The following is a 19,288-nucleotide window of genomic DNA, read 5'->3' on the forward strand; positions in this document are numbered from 1 at the left end:
TTGTCAATCTTGCATTGTAGATGAGGCTGACTTGATAGCTAAGAAAGGATGTTCTAAATCTTTGTAAAGCTGGGCTGTGTTCAGTAATGCAGAACATCTAAGTTAGAATTCTGAGTGGCTTAGTGGACGGATCTAAGAATGTTCTGAGAATCATTGAACGACTATTTTTAGTTAAACAACTGGGCAAAATGGTGGTAGAAGTTAAATTATTATAACAATTAAAATGGCTGTGTTCAGCAGACTCAACAGTTGTAACTGAGCAAATTGGTAGCTGTTACATAGCAACCTGGATCTGCTGAACAATGAGTGACATTGCATTGGAACAAAAAGTCTCATTGGTCAGTTTCAGCTAGCAATAGGTAGTGTAAATAAAGACACTACTAAATGTGACATGAAAACACCAAACATGTTCCAAAAGTGTGCTACTGTAGAGGATGTTCAGCAGAAAAATACTCAGCAGCTCTGGAACTGTTGAGTCTACTGAACGTAGCCAATGTTATTCTCTCATTCAAATCATTAACTCATTCTAAAATGACTTCAAAATGTAAAATTATCAATAAAAATAATAGCTTGTACTGGAACTAGAAAGAATTAATCAAAATTATCACCTTTTTACAAATTCCAGCAAATAATTTAATATCATAAAAACGTAAAATTATCATATGTCAGTATAACAGATTCCGAATATATTTTAACAGAAGATAACGGTCCATTTTGTTGATTACAATTAATAATTGCTTCATTAATTTTATCACGATCTGACGCAACTTCTATTTCAATAATTGTATTAGTTACTTCATCCTTTCCAACCAGTTTGTTTGTGACAATTGTTGCGATCATAATAAAATATGTTTAGTTCAACACGAGCAGCCATCTTGCAAATTGTATGACGAGACAAAAACAATGACATCACTAGTAGAAGTTAGCATAGATAAAAGAAGCTGACTAAACTAGCTAGAATTCTAGTGGTGCGAGGAATCAAGCAGTAATTAGAAACGAGCTCAATATTGCAGCATAATTAGAATTAGCAAGAATTCTGCATTACTGAACACAGCCCTGGTTATATACTAGTAAATAACACCAACAAAAACCTTCAAAATTCACACACTGCACAAACATCATTAGCACATTGCAAGTATTAAAACATATTGAAAAAATAGTGACTGTGCATGGTTACCCAAGAACAGTGGTGCAAGGTTTAGCAGGGAACTATATTAAAAGAATGAATGATCACACTACTTTTAATCTTAACAAGGGTAATAGTAAAAGTTTGGAGCATACAGGCAAATATATACTAGTTGATTATGACTGGGGATTAAAGGTTTTATACAAAGAATTTGCTTCTAATAGTGAGTGAGTGATAACATACAGATGTAACCCATCAGTTAATAAGTTATTAAGAAATGGCATCTTTGCCATTAACACCTACAATGCACCAAGGGTATATAGTATACCTGTGAGAGACAACAGAATTCATAGAGATCTAGTATACATTAGTTCAACCAAGAGGTCCCTTAAAAAATGGCTGGTGGAACATAAATATTATATACAAAACAAAAAGCAGACCACCGCCCTAGCAATATATGCTCCTGACACTGACATGGAAGCTAAACTACAGCAAGCTATTCTCATTAGATGCATCCTTCACACCAAAACTTTTAGCTCTTGAAATTTTAAAGCCAAACTAAAGGGAGAATGTATCAGTTTTAAGGAAGAAGCAAACATCTCTCATGCTTGGTAGTCTTTTTTTGATGATCCCAACAACATTAAAAATTGCAGCTCAGCATTGTGACAATGTCACAATAAATGATTGTTTGTTTTTTTGTTAATTTTTTCTAGAACGTCACACAACTGAGATGTTTATTTAGTTACGCAACACAATATTTATTTTTGGGACATCCTAGATTGCATCATTTAAAAAAATGAATAAATGTAAGTCTAAATAGGGCATAAACTCTAGTGTAAAACTCATATTATTTTCTACTTTGATAAGGATGTGTAGGTCTATGGGATAAATAAAATAAAGTCTAATGCATATATATTAATTTAATCATATTTATTCATAGAACTGTGGCTTAAATGAAACTGAATTGTAGCATCTATCTGCTGTTCAGCAAACACTTTTTTGTCATACAATTCTAGCAGTTCTTTTCTTCTCCCACAGTTTTCAAATTTTTTTGTTATATTCAATGGAACTCAAAGTAAGCTTATTATCTTCCCTCTTTTCACTCACTAATTTGTAAAGCTCTGAATAAAACTTTTCTTCAGTTTTATTACTACTGTAATCTAAACATTAATTAAAGAACAGAGCATGAATGAAAATACAAATACAAAATATAAAATATGATGGCTGCCTTAACAGTTTACATCATTAACCAGCACCATGATGATTTTTTTTTAACACATAACTAATTAATACATTTAACACATAAAATAATGTCAATCATCATTCTAGTGGACAATAGTCCACTAAAATGATGATTGACATCTCTGCTCAGGCTATTTGTGTTATTGCCAACATAATGTGCGATGTTGTGAATGTCTAGTTGTTAATTAACATGATTTTTGTATTTCAGTGACTGCAACATACACAGTGTATACTCATAAAGTAGCTGAAGTTTACCTCTATCAAGAATTTATTGCTATTGAAATCCTTAATAACTTTATCAGATTAGCAGAACAAGTCTCAAAACTTTTAATCAAGTGCTAACAAAAGCATTCTGTTCATTAGCTTAAACAAGTCTTAAAAATGTTAGAAGTATGGCAACTGTTGCAAATGGATTCTGAAAATGTGGGTTATTTTTTTTTTTAATTCTGATGCAGTTAATTTCTGCAATGCACACAAAATACTCTTGAAAGCAAGACCAATAATTCTGATGCAAGCAGATCTTTTGATTAGCCGCTTAATCACATTTCACTGCCAAGTAGTATGATATAGCAAAATTGGTAACTAAAAAATCTCCAACTAGCCTTTGAGGCCAAAGACATTAATATTAATTCTGTACTACATGAAATGGACTCTGTTTCAAAGACTCACATTTCAGTACCTAGTGCATCTTCTAGTCAACTTGAGGCCCAAGTACAGCCACTACTGAATCTACCATCTTGACTTAATTTGTAGACAATGCAAACCTGAACACAGATTTGCTCTGTCTAGGAATTTACATTGTGAATCCTTGAGTTTGAAGAACTTGATGGATTTGAGTCATTTCTGATCTCATCTCCGAATGAAGTGTCTTTTGTATTTAAAACCATTGAAGTTTCTGTAGCAAGCACTAGTAAATAGCCACCAACATCTGCATCATCACAGATAGCAGCCTTTTTTCCTTATCATACTACACCTCCACATGAAACCTAGTTATCAATACCAGAAGGTACAGCATTTCCATAGTCTAATAACTATATCTGCAGTGTCTCAATCTGGATCAGCAAAGAACACTTATATTGGCCAAAACCTATTGTATCAAAGAGAAGCCATGAAGACCCCAAGTGCCATTTCTTCAGAAGCCTAAAGGAAATTTTATCGTGAGAAAAAATATTAAAAAGAGTGGGTTGCAGCACAGAAAAAGAAAAAAGAAGGAAAGAAAATTAAATAATCAGATTGTTGTAATGAAAAGTTATGTAATCTATAATGTGTATTTTATTCACAGAAAAACTCATTTCCATTAGATTTTAAAAATATTAAAATAAATTTATATTGTAATAATAATACAAATACTTTCTAAATCAAATGTATTTAATATGTTAAGCAATAGTACATGATTGGATATAGGTATAGATTGTAAGTAACATTATATGTATATTTAGAAATAAAATTACAAAGTAATCTATAAAATAGTCTGCAATGAAAAATGATAGTTCTGTAAACTGTTTGTAGTGTAGTGTGGTAATGAATGAATACAATTTTTTATTACATTATATTTGTTTATATAAAGAGTAGGTTATTCTTTAGATATTAATTGGTAAACAATTAATATCTAAAGATCTATTCCATTAAATAATTAATAAAAACAGCGTGGTATAAGATGTTACCATCTACTCAGCCATTAAACAAATTGCTGCTTATAAAAAAGCTAGGTTCTTTTCAATTTCTTGTTTAATTGTTTGGCAAGTCTTGAATTATGCAAGGTTATTTACTGAAAAATGACAAAAATTTCAAGTTACATACAAATTTTTCCAAATTATTTAAATTATTTGACCAAAATAATATGATTAATTGTCTTCTTTATAACTGGTGTGTGCTGTGTGCAAGCAATGAATTATAAATGAGAAATTAGTACAACAAAACCATCTACAGTAATTAATTGGTGAATTTATTGTGAGTTTATAAAAGAAATGAGTAGAAAGTTCTTGAATTTTTGAAAAGCATGCAAAAAAAAAATTGTTGTGAGGCAGTGCTCTTGAATTTAAACATTTACTAGCTAGCCTGAACAAATAAATTAATGCATATATTGTTATTTGTGAATGTTGGATGTGAATTAAAAATTATACAAGGACAAATTAAATACAGATATCCCTTGCTTAACGTGGGATTCAATTAATGCATGAAATTAATTCCAGTGATCCCTTTGTATATCAGCAGAAGTTTTAATTAATATGGCTTTACCAGCTGTCTTCACTTAACATAGATACCATATTTGATTAATTATCAATTTATTACAGATATACTTTGACTTCTAGAAAGGACCTCCATTCTGACAACCTGGTTGTAGATCTGACAATATTGTGAGAACTGAGGGGGTAGAGCTGTGAGCTTGACCCTTCTTACTGGCTTCTCATCAGAGGATGGCTAGGAGGGCTTTTAAATCTAGTGGGAAGTACACATGTGTAAGCTGATAGGTATAGATCGTTTCCGATAAACAGACAGATTTTAAAATAAACACAATCACAATTCAATATTTCTCTAGACTAAGATACATTAAAGTTACAAGTACAGTAGAGCGTCGTTTATCCGAAAGAATTCCAGTTGGCAAATTTAAATTTTTGCTAGTGCTGTGGCACTGCAATCTTTGGCTATATCTTGGGCTACTCCAATATTTTTTTTGTTGATGTGTGTTTTAGCTAGCAGCACTGGCACTTTTGTGTGGTGTTTTTCTGAGGACTGTGTGTTGTGCTGAATCGAACGTTTTTGATACTAGATTAACTTCTAAAGTATAAATTTTTTTTGTTTTTATATTTTTCAACATATTTATTTTGTTTGTAAAAAATAAAGAAATAATTTTTANTTTGAGTTTTCTAGACCCAGAAGATTTTGCTATGATTTTCCTTTGAACAAGTTATTCGGAATTACTTCAGGTGTTTGGGGGAGGAGAAGTCAATCCCTGAAAATCTGAAACTCTGATTCCTGTATATATAGTCAGTCAGTGACTTTTTTACTTGGTGGGAAGTTGCTGCTGTGACTCCAGATCAAAATGCAGTTCCAGGTTTGACTGTCTGTAAAATGTATAGTTTGTTGTAAATGAATGCTTTGCATAGAAATTATTAGTTTAGAATCTGTAATTTTATTTCTTTATGTTTTGTTTAATTTGTATCTTTTCAATACACTTTATAATAAGAGATTATATGGATTTGATTTCCATTCAGAATTTATTATTTTGATTGAAATTATTTTATATTAATAATAATAATAATAATAATTTTGTAATTTTCAGAATTTGAGTAGTAAAATATTTTGATTCATGCCAGGTCACACAATAAATTTAGTATTGTAGTTTCTGAAATCTGTTTGATTAACGTTTAGTGAAGAGTTTAGTCACTTTCTATTAAATTACTTTAATTTTAATGAATACAGGCACATATTGCTTAATGATGGATATGTTCTGAGAAAGATGTCATTAAGCAAGTATCTTAGAAAGTACTGTACATATTTAGATAAACCTGTATGGTACAGTTTACTACTCATACAACACAATGCTAAATAATTAACTTACCTAAAATAGAAAAGATAAAAGTGGCTATGAATATTTCAACTCCATTATAATCGTATGGGGTCTCCATCATATATGCAGTCCCTCATTAAGCTATGTATATACTGTTATACAAACCACTATGAAAGAACAAAACAAAGATTAATCAAAGCAAAATATTACTCACATTATAGTATATGAGATAAATTGTCATAACATGATTGGTTGAAATGCTCTGAACACTATGTGTGTAAAATGATTGGTCAAACGAATTGACGTTTTTCAAAAGTTGAGACATTTTCAACTTCTAACAAACTTCCCTTTTAGCAACTTTTAACAGTAGCTGAAAGGAGAGTTTGTATGTTAATGTGGACCTAGCTTTAAGTGGTGCATACCTACATAAAAGTATTAAATACACTACTATATTAATATATCTTTTATTTAAAGGCATCAGTCAAGAGGTATAGCACCAGCTTAAAACCATCAAAGAAATTAGAAAAAGGAAACGTCAAGTCTAGTGCAATAAAAGCTTTTCTTGCTCGTAAAGAAGTAGAAGAAAAAGTAAAAGGTAATCTCTTTACATAATTAAAATTGATATACAATTACAAATTATAAAAATTATGATTAATTATTGAACAGAAAAAGAAGCTTATTATAAGAAAGAAGAGTTACTTTCTATTCGATCACAAAATTCTAAAAACAGTAAAAAAGCAAAATTAATGGCATCAAGGACTAAAGATAATGATTTTAGTAAAATTAGATTAACAACTGAAGAAGAGGATGCTAAAAAGAAAATAGATCATGAAATTCAAAAGAGAATGATTTCTGATAAGATAGAAAGGATGAAAGCTAGAATTGAATTAGAAGAAAAAGAAAAATTATTACCTCGTAAACGGAAAAGAAAGTCTAAAGCAAATGAAAATAACAATGATTCAGTTCAGGTAAACGAGCAAATTGAAGATTTTTCGGACTATGAAAGGTTGAAAGTAGAAGAGAAGAAAATGCAACGTTCATCGGGTCAACCGATGAATTTTCATGATTTATTAAAACTTGCCTCCCAAAAACAGCACGAGCCTATAGAACTGCCTAAAGTTGTTAAAAAAGAAGAAAGACCAATGACAGAAAAAGAAAAAAGAAGGTATGAAGAGGAACAATTGAGGAAAAGAGGTATTAGTGTTTATACGTTACCTGATATCAATCGACAAAAATCAAAACAGAAAAAACTGACTTCTTCTAATGGTGATACAAGTAAAACTAGTGTTTTTAGTGAATCAGTTAAAAACAAAGAAGTGAAAATTTCTCAACCAAAGAGCAATATTCTTAATAATAAGACAGTTCATACAGTTAAGAAAACAGGTGGTTCATATCAAGATGTACAATTGGAAAATAGGAAAGTTCCAAGTAAGTATATTTGTAACTTTAAACTTTTGTTTTCTTATATTTTTAGGTATAGATTGGAAATTTTTTTACATATAATATTAAATTTCGTATAAATGAAAATTATTACCAAAACTTTCATTTAGTTTGGTATTTGATTTATGAGAGATATTCAGTTATAAATCTTATATCATTCATTAAATTGGAAAATGTATCATAATGTACTAATTATACTGTTAACTACTATTATTGGCATATGATTTTGTTCTTATATGACTATTTTCTACTCGTGAGTAAACTGTCAGAAAATATTTGCAGAACTTTTTAAAATAATTTTTTTCTGACAAGGATCCATGAACTGTTGTACAGTACACATAATTAAAGATAATGTGATTTATCAAAAAAAAAAAAAATTGTACACAACAGCAAAGAATGGGGTCAAAAGTGGCTCAAAACTTTACTTCCCTGAGCATAAATAATTATATAAATCAAATCAAGTAGTGACTAGGCTATAAGAACACCTCTGTATCCCACTAATAACACAATAGAGTTCACATAGACAATGCTTCAATTCCCTGTACGCATTTATGTGTCCAAAACTTAATGATAAGTTGTACATTTGTACATGAATAGAGAGAACTGTAGATGAATGCAGACAAATATGGCAAGAACTGTATTATTTAATGTCTAACATACTGTAATACACAATAATATAGGATTTTACAAAGCAATATAATCTTTGGTGAAAAAGATATATTCAGCAATTGGATATAGGTGGCAAATGAATGGAAAGTACTTACCAATACTCAGGCAGAGACACCTGTCATTATGGAACATATCTCTCTCTCAAACTGCAATACAGCATTCAATTGTGATGAATCTGCCATGATACCCATGTCAGGCAGACTCATGAGATGATTTTTCCTAGCTATCACCACTGTCATATGTTTTTCCATAAGTTTTGGACATGTGTATGGCACAGTGATGATACTACAATGTGCAACTATATGTCTAGTTATCCGATTTAGATCCATCAGTGTATATAGGAATTAAATTCCTGTCACGATATTGAATTTCTGCGAAGTGCTGTCTATAGACGTAATCTGGTGTGGGTTCTTTGGGGAACTACTTTAAGCTTAATTCAACATTTATCGCTGGGGTTGACCAAGGTGAAATACTATTAACCTCAACCTGTGAGATGTTGCTTGTGTCCAGGTCAGTTGTGCTGCTTACATTCTCCATTATTATGTCAAAGGTAGGGACACTACTCGTCTGAGCTGCAAATAATGTTTTCAGCTGGATATCTGAACAATCAGCTTAGAGTTTATTCTGAGATTTCTGTGTAATGTAATAAGAAAGAGACAACTGTTCTCTCCTAAGAGATAGTGGAGGCTCATAAAAATCAACGTACAAACTTTGAACAGAAGTTGTTCAAAGTTTGTATGTTGATTTTTATGTGTTGGTGTGTTACTAGTTTGAAAAAACACCAGTGCACAAATGCAGTGCTTGATGGTGGATTGGATTCAGCATCCAAAGAGTAGATTCTCACACAGAGCCATAAACAATGTATCTGTAGTCCAGTTTAGAGCAGACAAGAACCCTATAAATCCTGAGCATAGAACATTTGTCTGCTCCTCAGAATGAGCAGCACAGTACCTTTAAAAGATTCCAAGATTTTAAACATCTACTCTTCAAGTTGTGCAAGTACAGTAAAAACGTCAGTTTATGGTCAAATAAAACACCCAAAAACTTTACCTCATTGACCACTGGGATTTTAACCTATTCAAAGTTAAAATTTTTATTTGTTGCCTGTGACCCCATGTTGAATTTTCGTCTATGTTAAGCCTAAAAAAAATTTTTTTTTTAAATAATAATCGTGTTTACTGTATCATTAAAAATTATTTTTTTATCTTGCACAAACAAAATAAATTTATTGAATAATATAGAAACAAAAAAATTATATTTTAAAAGTTCATTTTAATATAAAAATTGTGACGCATAGCGACATCTAGTATCAAAAACGTTCCAATGTAAACACGAAAATATTCGGGATCGCCCACACAGGTCAATGCAGTCAACACAAATATTTTCAGGAACAACGTAGGACAGGTTAACCCGATTTAGATGAATTTCAGTGTCCAGGTGCAAACCATGCCTTCGGCAAAAGTGGATGCACAAGGTCTTCTCTGCATTAAAAGTAAAACCATTGGTCTTGGACTAATTATGTATGCAATTTAGGGAGGTTTGCAGTTGTCTCTCAATGAAACTCGTGTTACTAGACTGGCAGGAGATCTGAAAGTCATCAACATACACTGTGTGGGAGGAAGACAGTTAGCTATGCTGTTAATTTTAATTAGGAACAGAGTAACACTCAAAATACAACCTTGAGGAACACCTTCTTCTTGTGTGAAAGGCCTAGATAAAGTGTTGCCCATCCTGACTTGGAATCTTCGATTCTGTAGGAAGTTTTTTATAAAAATTGGCAAATTACCCTGCAAACCGAATTCATGCAAATCACAAAGTAACCCATATCGCCAGTAGTGATCGTAGGCCTTCTCTATGTCAAAAAACACAGACACTAAGTGCTGTCATCTAACAAACACTTCACTATGGATGTTTCAAGGTTAACTAAATTGTCCGTGGTACTTCTGTTCCTACGAAATCCACTCTGATGTGGTGAAAAGTAGTTCTTTTCCTCTAGGAGGAACATCAGGAGTCTGTTTACCATTCTCTCGAAGAGTTTACACAGGCAACTTGTCAGAGAGATAGGTCTGTAATTAGAGGGATTCTTGCAGTCTTTACCTGACTTGAGGATGGGAATAATGATAGATAGCTTCCAAGAGTCGGGAAAAGTATGTTTTGTCCATATTCTGTTAAACAGATTCAGAAGATTACAAAGGGAATTGTTTGACAAATTTTTAATCATGCTGTAGTGGATTTTATCTGGGCCTACAGCAGTGTGACAATGCCGAAGGGCCTCCCTATACTTCGGCACCACGTGACCGAAGGGTCGACATCGCGTCGGCGAAGATCGCAATGACAAGGTTTGTCGGGACTGACACCACTGTCTTCACGGCTAGACACAGAAACCGTTTCGTTCGGGCATGTGAGCGGTCGCGTGTGTGAGCAAATGGAGCGATCAGAGTCGGGATGGAAGGAGACAGTGCACCGGAAGTGACTTACTCAGAGACGCTTTAACGTAACAACTGTTTAATGATTAACGATAGGCTATACATTAGAGCTACTGTTAGATACATTTCTACGGTTTGTCATTATATGATATTACGGTTTTTCCCGAGATGAGAGAGAGAGAGTTTACAGAAGTTTCGCGTGGCGATAAATACCTTGAGCTTTAGTAAGTTCCTAGTAAGTCTTGACATGAAGTTAGTCCAGTTAGGCAGTTGGGTCAATGTTACTCCAGTGAATATGCACTTAAATAAGTCCGATGGTCCAGTGAAAAGCACAACGCACACGGAAAAAGATACGGAACAGGAGACTGATCTCTTCGAGGATGGGGCGACGACTGACTCACTTTGTTGTCTGTTTTTTGTGTTGGATTGTTGAAACGGAGTTATTAGGTTAAAAGGTGCTGAGAAAGCGTCGTTATTAAGCCTGAGAACTTACCAGATGTTTAGCTCCCAGGTGTAAAAGTTGACAGTTATTAAACGAAAGTATGTGAAATGATAAAGTGATATAAACACACGGAAAGTCCGAATTCGGATCTTCACAGCAGTATTCCCTGAGCAAAAGATCACTGTATGTAATTCAATTCTGGTGAATGGCACATTATATTCCTCATTAGATGAGTGGAAGTTTAAATATTGTTTTTCACTTTGGGCTTTATAAACTTGAAAATTCCTTGGATATATAATATTGCTGGATGAAGAGGAAAATGTTTCGCCCAACGTATCAGCAATACCCTGTATATCACTGATTATTGTGCCATTATTTTCCATGGACAGAGAGTGAAAAGCATATTTCCCATTAATTTTATGGATTTTATTCCAGACTACTTTTGAGCTGGTGGAAGATGTTATGCTAGAGACATACTTACTCCAAGAATCCCTTTGGCTTTGCCTTCTTATTTTTCTGGCATTTGCCTTTGCTTTTTGAAAAGCAACCAAATTGTTAGCAGTGGGGTATCTTCTGAAAATCCCCCATGCTTTCTTTTGTTTTTTAAATGGTGCCTTGCAATTCAGATCCACCATGGTTTCGGATGCTTTGGATATCTGGCTGATGTTTTTCCCATTGTTTTTTCAGCTGCCTGAATAGTACTGGAAGTGACAACTTCAACTGCATCATTGATATCAGCAGTATTGACCATTTCCTCAGTGATGTTAGCCAAACAGGAGAATGCCAGCCAATCTGCTGTTTCAAGTTTCAAGCATGGTGGACGGGCTGTTCCACAGCTTTCTCTGCCTCAATATTTTAAAAATATTGGGAATGGTCACTGGAAAGTGGATTAGATCCAACCTCCCATGTAAACGCTGAATACAGGTTTGGGGTTGCTAATGATAGATCAATGGTAGTGAATGTTCTTGTTGGGGCAAGGAAATATGTCATTTCTCCAGTATTAAACAGATAGTTTGTGATTGCCTATGAATCTTTCGATGGCTCTGCCTCGACGATTGATATCGTGACTGCCCCAGATTGTATTGTGACCATTGAAATCGCCAAGTAAAAGAAATGGAGTTGGCAGCTGTTCAACCAAGGCGTCCAATTCATCCTCATTAACTTTGACATCTGGTGGCAAATGTATAGAACAAACTGTAACAGTTACGCCAATTGAAATTTTGACTGCCACAGCTTGCAAATCAGTGGTTATTTGTACTGGTAAGGATGGAATGTGATTTGAAACCAGTATAGCCACACCTCCACTGGCGTGATTGTGGCTGTCATCATCTTTGTGGTAGAGATGAAATCCTTTTTTAAGAAATAGTTTCTCCAGGTTTTAGATGGTTTCCTGGAGTGCCACATAGAAAGATGGGATAGACGATACCAAGTGTTTAATGTCAGAGTAGTTGTTGCAGAAAATACGACAGTTCCATTGGATTATCTTATAATCCATTATGTGTTTGAGGCAGCATTTTTTGTCAAGGTAACTCTCCTCAGTTTAATAGAAGATTTTTTTTTTTAGAGGTGAGGTTGGTTGTGTCACCTCCTTATTACTCTCTTCATCATAGGTATCACTCGCACATAGACTGAGCCTCTGATTTTTTAGACTTAGACAGGGCTGCTTTTACTCTCTGTTGTTTAGTGCAGTGTTTCTCAACGGGGGTGATATTGCCCCCATGTGGGCATTTTTCCATGTTGAGGCGGTAATTTGTAACAATTTATATTTTGGGGGACAAAAAACAATTTTCTGGGTGATATAGTAAAACATTATATTAAAAATAATTAGATATTTTATTTGTTATATCGTACAATAATTAAACAAATAACATTATACTAGTCACTAGTCTATTCAATGTAGTACGAATTTGGCGTTAGCCTTGGCCCTTGGCATTGGAATTTTGAAGTGAAGGGGGCGATACTATGTAACGGTTTTATTGAAGGGGCAACGATTTGTTACAGGTTGAGAAACACTGGTTTAGTGGGTTCTTACTAGCCTTTTTGGAACCTAGGTTTCTCATTATTACCCCGTTTTAGGTAGGGGTGTTTTTGGTTTTATACCCTCCTTTTCTGGTGTTTCTTTTGATGGGATCAGTAAACATTTTGCATGGCAAGTGAGATATTCCTTTGGGGAAACAGAAATATCTGTGAACCTCACACATCTTTGTAGACTTCAACGCAGCCACAAATGTCATGTTTCAAAGATGCACTTGAGGTGACCATGCTCCAGGCCTCTGGGTAAGGTATGTTGTTAACTGTTTTTATGTGCTTAATCTCTTTCTCTCTTTGCCATGCAGGGCATTTCTGAGAGTAGGCAGGATGGGCATCCTTGCAACTCACACAGCATGGGGTGCTTTTACATTCAGCACTGTCGTGACCTTCAGTTCCACACTGTGCATGTAAGCTTTTACCTCGGCATGATGTTTGTGAATGTCCAAACCATTGGCATTTAAAGCAACGCAGCAGATTTGGAATATATGGACGAACTGAACAGCACAAATATCCATCCTGCTGTAGCAAAAGATGGCAATGTCGGCTTTCCAAAAGTGAGAATAAGGTGTTTAGTTGGTATCAACTTGCTGTCTCGATGGATCGAAATTCAGCGAACAGCAGTGACGCCTTGGTCTGAAAGACTGATCTGAATATCTGATTCATCCTCAGACATCAGATCGATTTCAGATATCACATCACATGATGAGTTCAAACTTGTGTGTGGTGTGATGGTGACTTGTATGTCTCCTAGAGACTTCGTTTTCAAAAGCTTTTCTGACTGTTAAGGGGAGGCTGCTTCTACAAGTAGATCTCCTGACCTCAATTTTTTGATTTTTTTAAGATGCCTAATGGTCAATTCGAAGAGTTTCTGAATTAAGAAAGGAGAATGTTTAGACAAAGGTGTTTCTCCCATATCATTAACAATAAGGTAGGCTGGTTGATTGGGGGAACTGACATCCCTTGGTGGTAATGCATCGGTTACTGATGTTTTAGGTTTTAGTGCATCCATATTTAGAAATAATTATTCAGCTCCTAGTGACTCCACCCACCATGGGGCCCAACAAGGGGATGCCATCACATGGGAGACTCCCATAGACCGTCACACTAGGGTTTCCCAGAAGCTATACCCTCACAATGCATTCAAGAAGAGCACATCTTGTCTGATGTGTCTGCCCGGTCTGCATCGATCAGTTGACTCCAGGCCAAGAATGACTCAATGACCAGTTGATTGACTCAAATGGAGCCTGATTTGAGCATCCCGTTTATCTGAGGTAGGGGCCGAAGCAGTGATGTTATGTTGCCCCTCAACTACCAGGATCCCCCTTTCCGGCATATGGGCCACCACGCACGGCAAACATGTGGGTGGTCATTCAGATTCTAGGGATGGTAAAGAAGAGTTACTAAACCATCTCTGGGAGGTCCCCTCACTATGGACAGGAACCCATATCAAGGGGTTTTTCTTCCTTTCAAAATATTTAAAGGTTTGATTTTAGTTGATTTAAAAATACAAATAAAGTCTGCTATATTTGGCAATGTTTCTACGATTTTAGAAATATGTAAGTTGAGTACATAAAGTCTTTTACGTGAATTTAACTAAACCAATGTATTCTTTTTGGGTCGTAAATGGATTTACACCACTTTCGTGATCATGCAATGTCATGATTATGCAATGGTTATGCAATGTCATTTACTGACAAATTTTTAATTGATCAAAGTATATGGTTATTATAAAATACTAAGTGTGAATTGTTTATAAATAAAAAGTTTACACTAAATCATATGTAAATTATACAGATTTCTCATTGCCTGACTTGGCATAATTAATTTATATTTTTGAATTGACTAATATTCTAACCTTTAATTTTCTTAAAACAACAAAAAATGGATTTGTACCACTTTCAAAATAAACATTCCATATAGTTATATTTTCACTACATAAGAAAGTTTAAATTATAAATTAATATATTAGGCTGACTCATATTGCAATACGTTTTATTATACATTTGAAGGGAATTTTATTTATACTGTACAGAAAGATGATTAGGATTGCCAGATTAGATTAGGTATGTTAACATTAACTTAAATAATTATAAAATTTATGGGATGATCCCAGATTTGAGATAGTTTTCATTAATAATAAAACCATATAATAAGGTATATTAATGATATTTTTATTGTTTGGGAAAAATAAAGAATGCATTTTTCAATTTATTGAAACAATAAAACAGAGCAATGAAATTAATATGGTATATGGGGTTTCTATTAGTATGTTAGCACATCCTCATTAACATCTTAAAACATTTTAGTATACAATATCTTTCAAAAAGAATACTACCATTTTAAATTAGTATAACATGTTAATTATTATCTGAGAACATTGAAGATATGTACAGTACTGTACATTAAAACACTGCAAAACTGTTCAAATTTCACATTTGCCCATTACAATTTCTTAATGCATGCATCCCATGTCACATGGCACACATCCAACCAAAACTCAAATTCTTCCTGCACTCACTACAGCATATCCATTGTCACTCCTCCTATGGGGGCAGGTTCTGCAATCCCTGTAGATTATTCGTTTTGCACAATAATGAATGAATACAACTTTGCAAACTGCAGAATGCAAAATGCCTTCTCTGTTGCAAAGTTGCCATTTTCATTTACAGTCCTTCTCAGAGGTAGTAGACAATTTGTAAGATGTTTGAAACCTGGACAGTTACTCTATTGATTGGTGTACATCACATACTTCTAAGAAAATAATTTACTGTACATAATTACAGTAATTTAAAATACTTGCATTCATTTTTGAAGACCTACTATATGTAATGTTTTTACAATCATAACTTCAGAATTGTAAGGAAATTTAAAAATGAAATTATTTAAACAAAATTTAACACCCATAATAAAAGAGCTTTTGTTGTACTTTTAATTTTATAATTATTTTTGTCCTACTAAGTTAATATCTGCTTAACTAGCATTAAAAGAAGTGTTGTTATACAATATGTACAAGTCTAAATTCATATACAGTATGTAAGTGTGCAATGGTATATTGAAAAGTATGCCTCCATGGTCATAACTTCTTTTATTAATAGACATATTTCAGAAATACAGATGTAAATGGATGGAAATGGATCATAAAAATGTCTTATATCCATTGAAGTAAGCACTTTTCCACACACAATTCTCATTTACATCAACACACGTATGTCAAGGTGCAACAAGTTATGCAAACCCATCCCTGTAAAAGTCAGAAATCTTCTCTCACAACCACTTCTGTATCTCTACTTCACTAAGGACTGCACTTCTCTTCAAATGCAGAGGTTATCATCTCTGCATTTGAAGAGAAGTGTAGTCCTTGAGATCTTCACAGAGCTTTGGGAACAAGAAAAAATAGAAAGGTGCAAGGTCTGGATTGTAAGATGGATGGGATAAAATGTCATTAAACCAAAGCTTCTCTGTTTCTGTGCTTGTTTACTTGCTCATGTGAGGTAAGCATTATCATGATGAACCCTATACAGACATCACTTCTGATTTCTTAGGGTGACAACTTATTTTTCCTTAGTTGATAGTCTCAGCACGGTCTAGGAAGTCAAGGAGATGAATGATGCCATTGCAGTCCCAGAAAATGGTAATCATGATTTTTCCCACTGAGAAAATTGCTTTAAATTTCTTCCATTGAGGCAAACCCTTGTCAGTACTCTATGGACTGATATTTCATCTCATGGTCATAATGGATTTATCACCATTCAATTTTGTAGAGAAAGGCATCGCCTTTGGTGTTGTAACAAGCCCAGATTTGTTGATAAATTTCTTTTTTCTAATCCAATGTGCAGAAACTTTCCTGTATTGCATCACATTATCTCTGCAATGTTTGTCTGCCTGCATTGTCAACTCTCAAACCAACTCTTCAATGCAAGCCACCTGTCTGTTGTCACACGCAAACACTGTGTGCTTGATCCTTTGGGTTCTTTTCAGCAGGATTCACATTTTTTTACAGTTCTTAATCACCTCCTCATTGTAATGACATCAATACAAGCATCTGCATACACATCACTCAAACATGGATGTCAATTGGAGTCACACATTCTGCAGTAAGAAATTCAATAACAGCTCAATGCTATAACTGTATGTCCATGTAGGTCACCACTTTTAGATATGCAGTGTGCAAACACTATATTACTGAGAATTGTCACTAGGGAACATTTGTACCAAGAATCAAGGTAAATCTTAACCACTTTCAACATAATTTGTCCCATTATCATAAAAGCTATGACCATGGAGACATTTCTTTTCAATACACTCATATATATGTATAGGCATTGTTTAACATTTACACTTGCATTTTTAATAATTTATAAATAATATCATACTACATTAATTGTTATTTAATTTTTCAAATATTGTTTCTTAGAGTAATGATTCAAAATATTTATTTTATATGAAATTAATATCTAAAACTAAATGTTTTTGTTATAAAACTGTATACTCCAAATCAGGGGACCTATTCTGAGCTCTTCTGATAACTCAATGAGAGCGATACACAGGACATTCGATAAGTCCCCTTAGCGAAAGGCAGTTAACGAATCTTAGACAAATCGCTATTCTGTGCTCCATGTTACGTGGGTTTCGCTACGGGTAGTCGGTCAAGATGCATCTGGGTTCCATGCTATCAATAGCTGTTATGCTTTAACCAATCACAGTTTAGTTAACATCGTATTTTTGTCACGTGACTGCAACCTGCTATTTTCTAAGCTAAGCACATGGTTTTAACATTGTTGTGTACCAGTGCTAGTGAAATCATTTTATTTTAAAATGTTGAAGAAAGGCCAACAAAGCCAGCGAACTACAAGTCGCCAGTTCAAGATGCTCGTTAATTTTATAGAAGACAATCCTAAATTAATGTCAGGGAAGTTAGATGCTTTCTTTACCATAAAAGGTCACCAGAAATTGTGGCAAGAAATAGCTGACCGTCTGAATTCCGATGGAGTCGGCTCACAAAAAGACCCAGAAAGATGGCAAAAAGTAACTGAGAGCTTAGAATATAAATATATAAATATATGACTATCATTTTAATTTATACATATGCAAATGAAACGTATTTCAGAAAAATGTTTATGTTATAACTATTTACTTTAAATTTTAACAAGAAAGCAATTATATTATTCATACAATATTCATAAATAGTTAAGTTAATTATTTTTAAGCAATACAACAACATAATTTATTAACTCTCTCTCCAATTGCTCGTGAAGTAAAATCGTTCTTACACCAAAAGATGCCATATTGTTTATACTTTCGTTATGTTTTTTAACGGCAGGTGGAGAGTGACCGATAACAAAAGCTTAGTTATTGCACATGGCTATCAGAACCGAAAACAAAATGTACGGCTCAGAATAGCATTTTCATGGTTGATTAAACGCAAATCACGTGGTTCCGATAGAAACGGGTTTTTATCGTATTTGTTAGCTTAACGATACTATGCAGAATAGGCCCCCAGGACTGTCCAGCCTGCATATCACATGCGGCCCAACATAAAATTATAAACTTCCTTAAAATATTGAGATCTTTATGTACTTAATTTTTTAATTTTTTGAAATTTGTGTGCTGTTTAATTGTTTTATTTTTAAAAAATTGTCACAAGATGCCACTTATAGAGAGTCTTTAAAAATATACATTGGATGCATTTCCTAGTAAAGGTGCTTTGCTAAAAGACATTTATGTTATTTCTGCTTTAAGTTAGCTGCTGTAGGATTAGTGCAGCAAGATTCACAAGTGCTAAAGACAAATTAAGATTACTGCCACCATATATTATATGCATGTTATGTACTTTACCTCAGATGAAAGGATTTGGTGCATTTGGGCTACAAAATTTTGACTTGCTACATAAATTACAGTAGATCCCCCTATAAAACCGTTTCCTATAGTTATGATTCCTATAAAAATTGTGGCAGTATCCGTAAACAATGGTAAAAATAACTCCTATAATACGTAAAACGTCATCGGGCAGCCGAACTACTTTCCCGCCGTCCGTAGCGCCACGCTACGGACGTTTAGGCGGATAAATTGAGTTTAGTATCGTCTGTTCATATAATTATATATAAATTAGGTACTGTACATATAATTATATATTAATTATATATAAATTAGGTACTGTATATATAATTATATATTAACTTAATTTATTGTAACTTTATTATAATTAAATATATATTTTTCGCCGTCTAGCGTCACGCTACGGCGAGTTAGGCGACCTATCGTCTGTTTAGTACTGTAATTTTATACATTTCTTGTGAAAGAAACATTTCTTATTTAACGGCCATAAAAATTATTTATATTAATGATGTCTCCAAAGGTCAACGAAGTTTTCGCAGAAAAATAATATCAGAAATCGCGGCCGC

General features: G+C 33.7%; 1 protein-coding gene across 1 annotated transcript in view; it reads left to right on the forward strand.

Annotated features, from left to right (window-relative positions):
• LOC111637352 (protein SPT2 homolog) overlaps window positions 1-19,288 on the forward strand; it is a 28,901-nt gene that overhangs the window by 2,257 nt on the left and 7,356 nt on the right. The window contains exons 2-3 of the mRNA XM_023382828.1: window positions 6,354-6,474; window positions 6,546-7,307. Coding sequence (XP_023238596.1) covers window positions 6,354-6,474; window positions 6,546-7,307 — 883 coding nt within the window. The remainder of the gene's footprint in view (window positions 1-6,353; window positions 6,475-6,545; window positions 7,308-19,288) is intronic.

The sequence above is a fragment of the Centruroides sculpturatus genome, unplaced genomic scaffold (assembly GCF_000671375.1).
Source record: "Centruroides sculpturatus isolate CEXI.00-Female unplaced genomic scaffold, Cexi_2.0 scaffold53, whole genome shotgun sequence".
Classification (NCBI taxonomy): Eukaryota; Metazoa; Arthropoda; class Arachnida; order Scorpiones; family Buthidae; genus Centruroides; species Centruroides sculpturatus.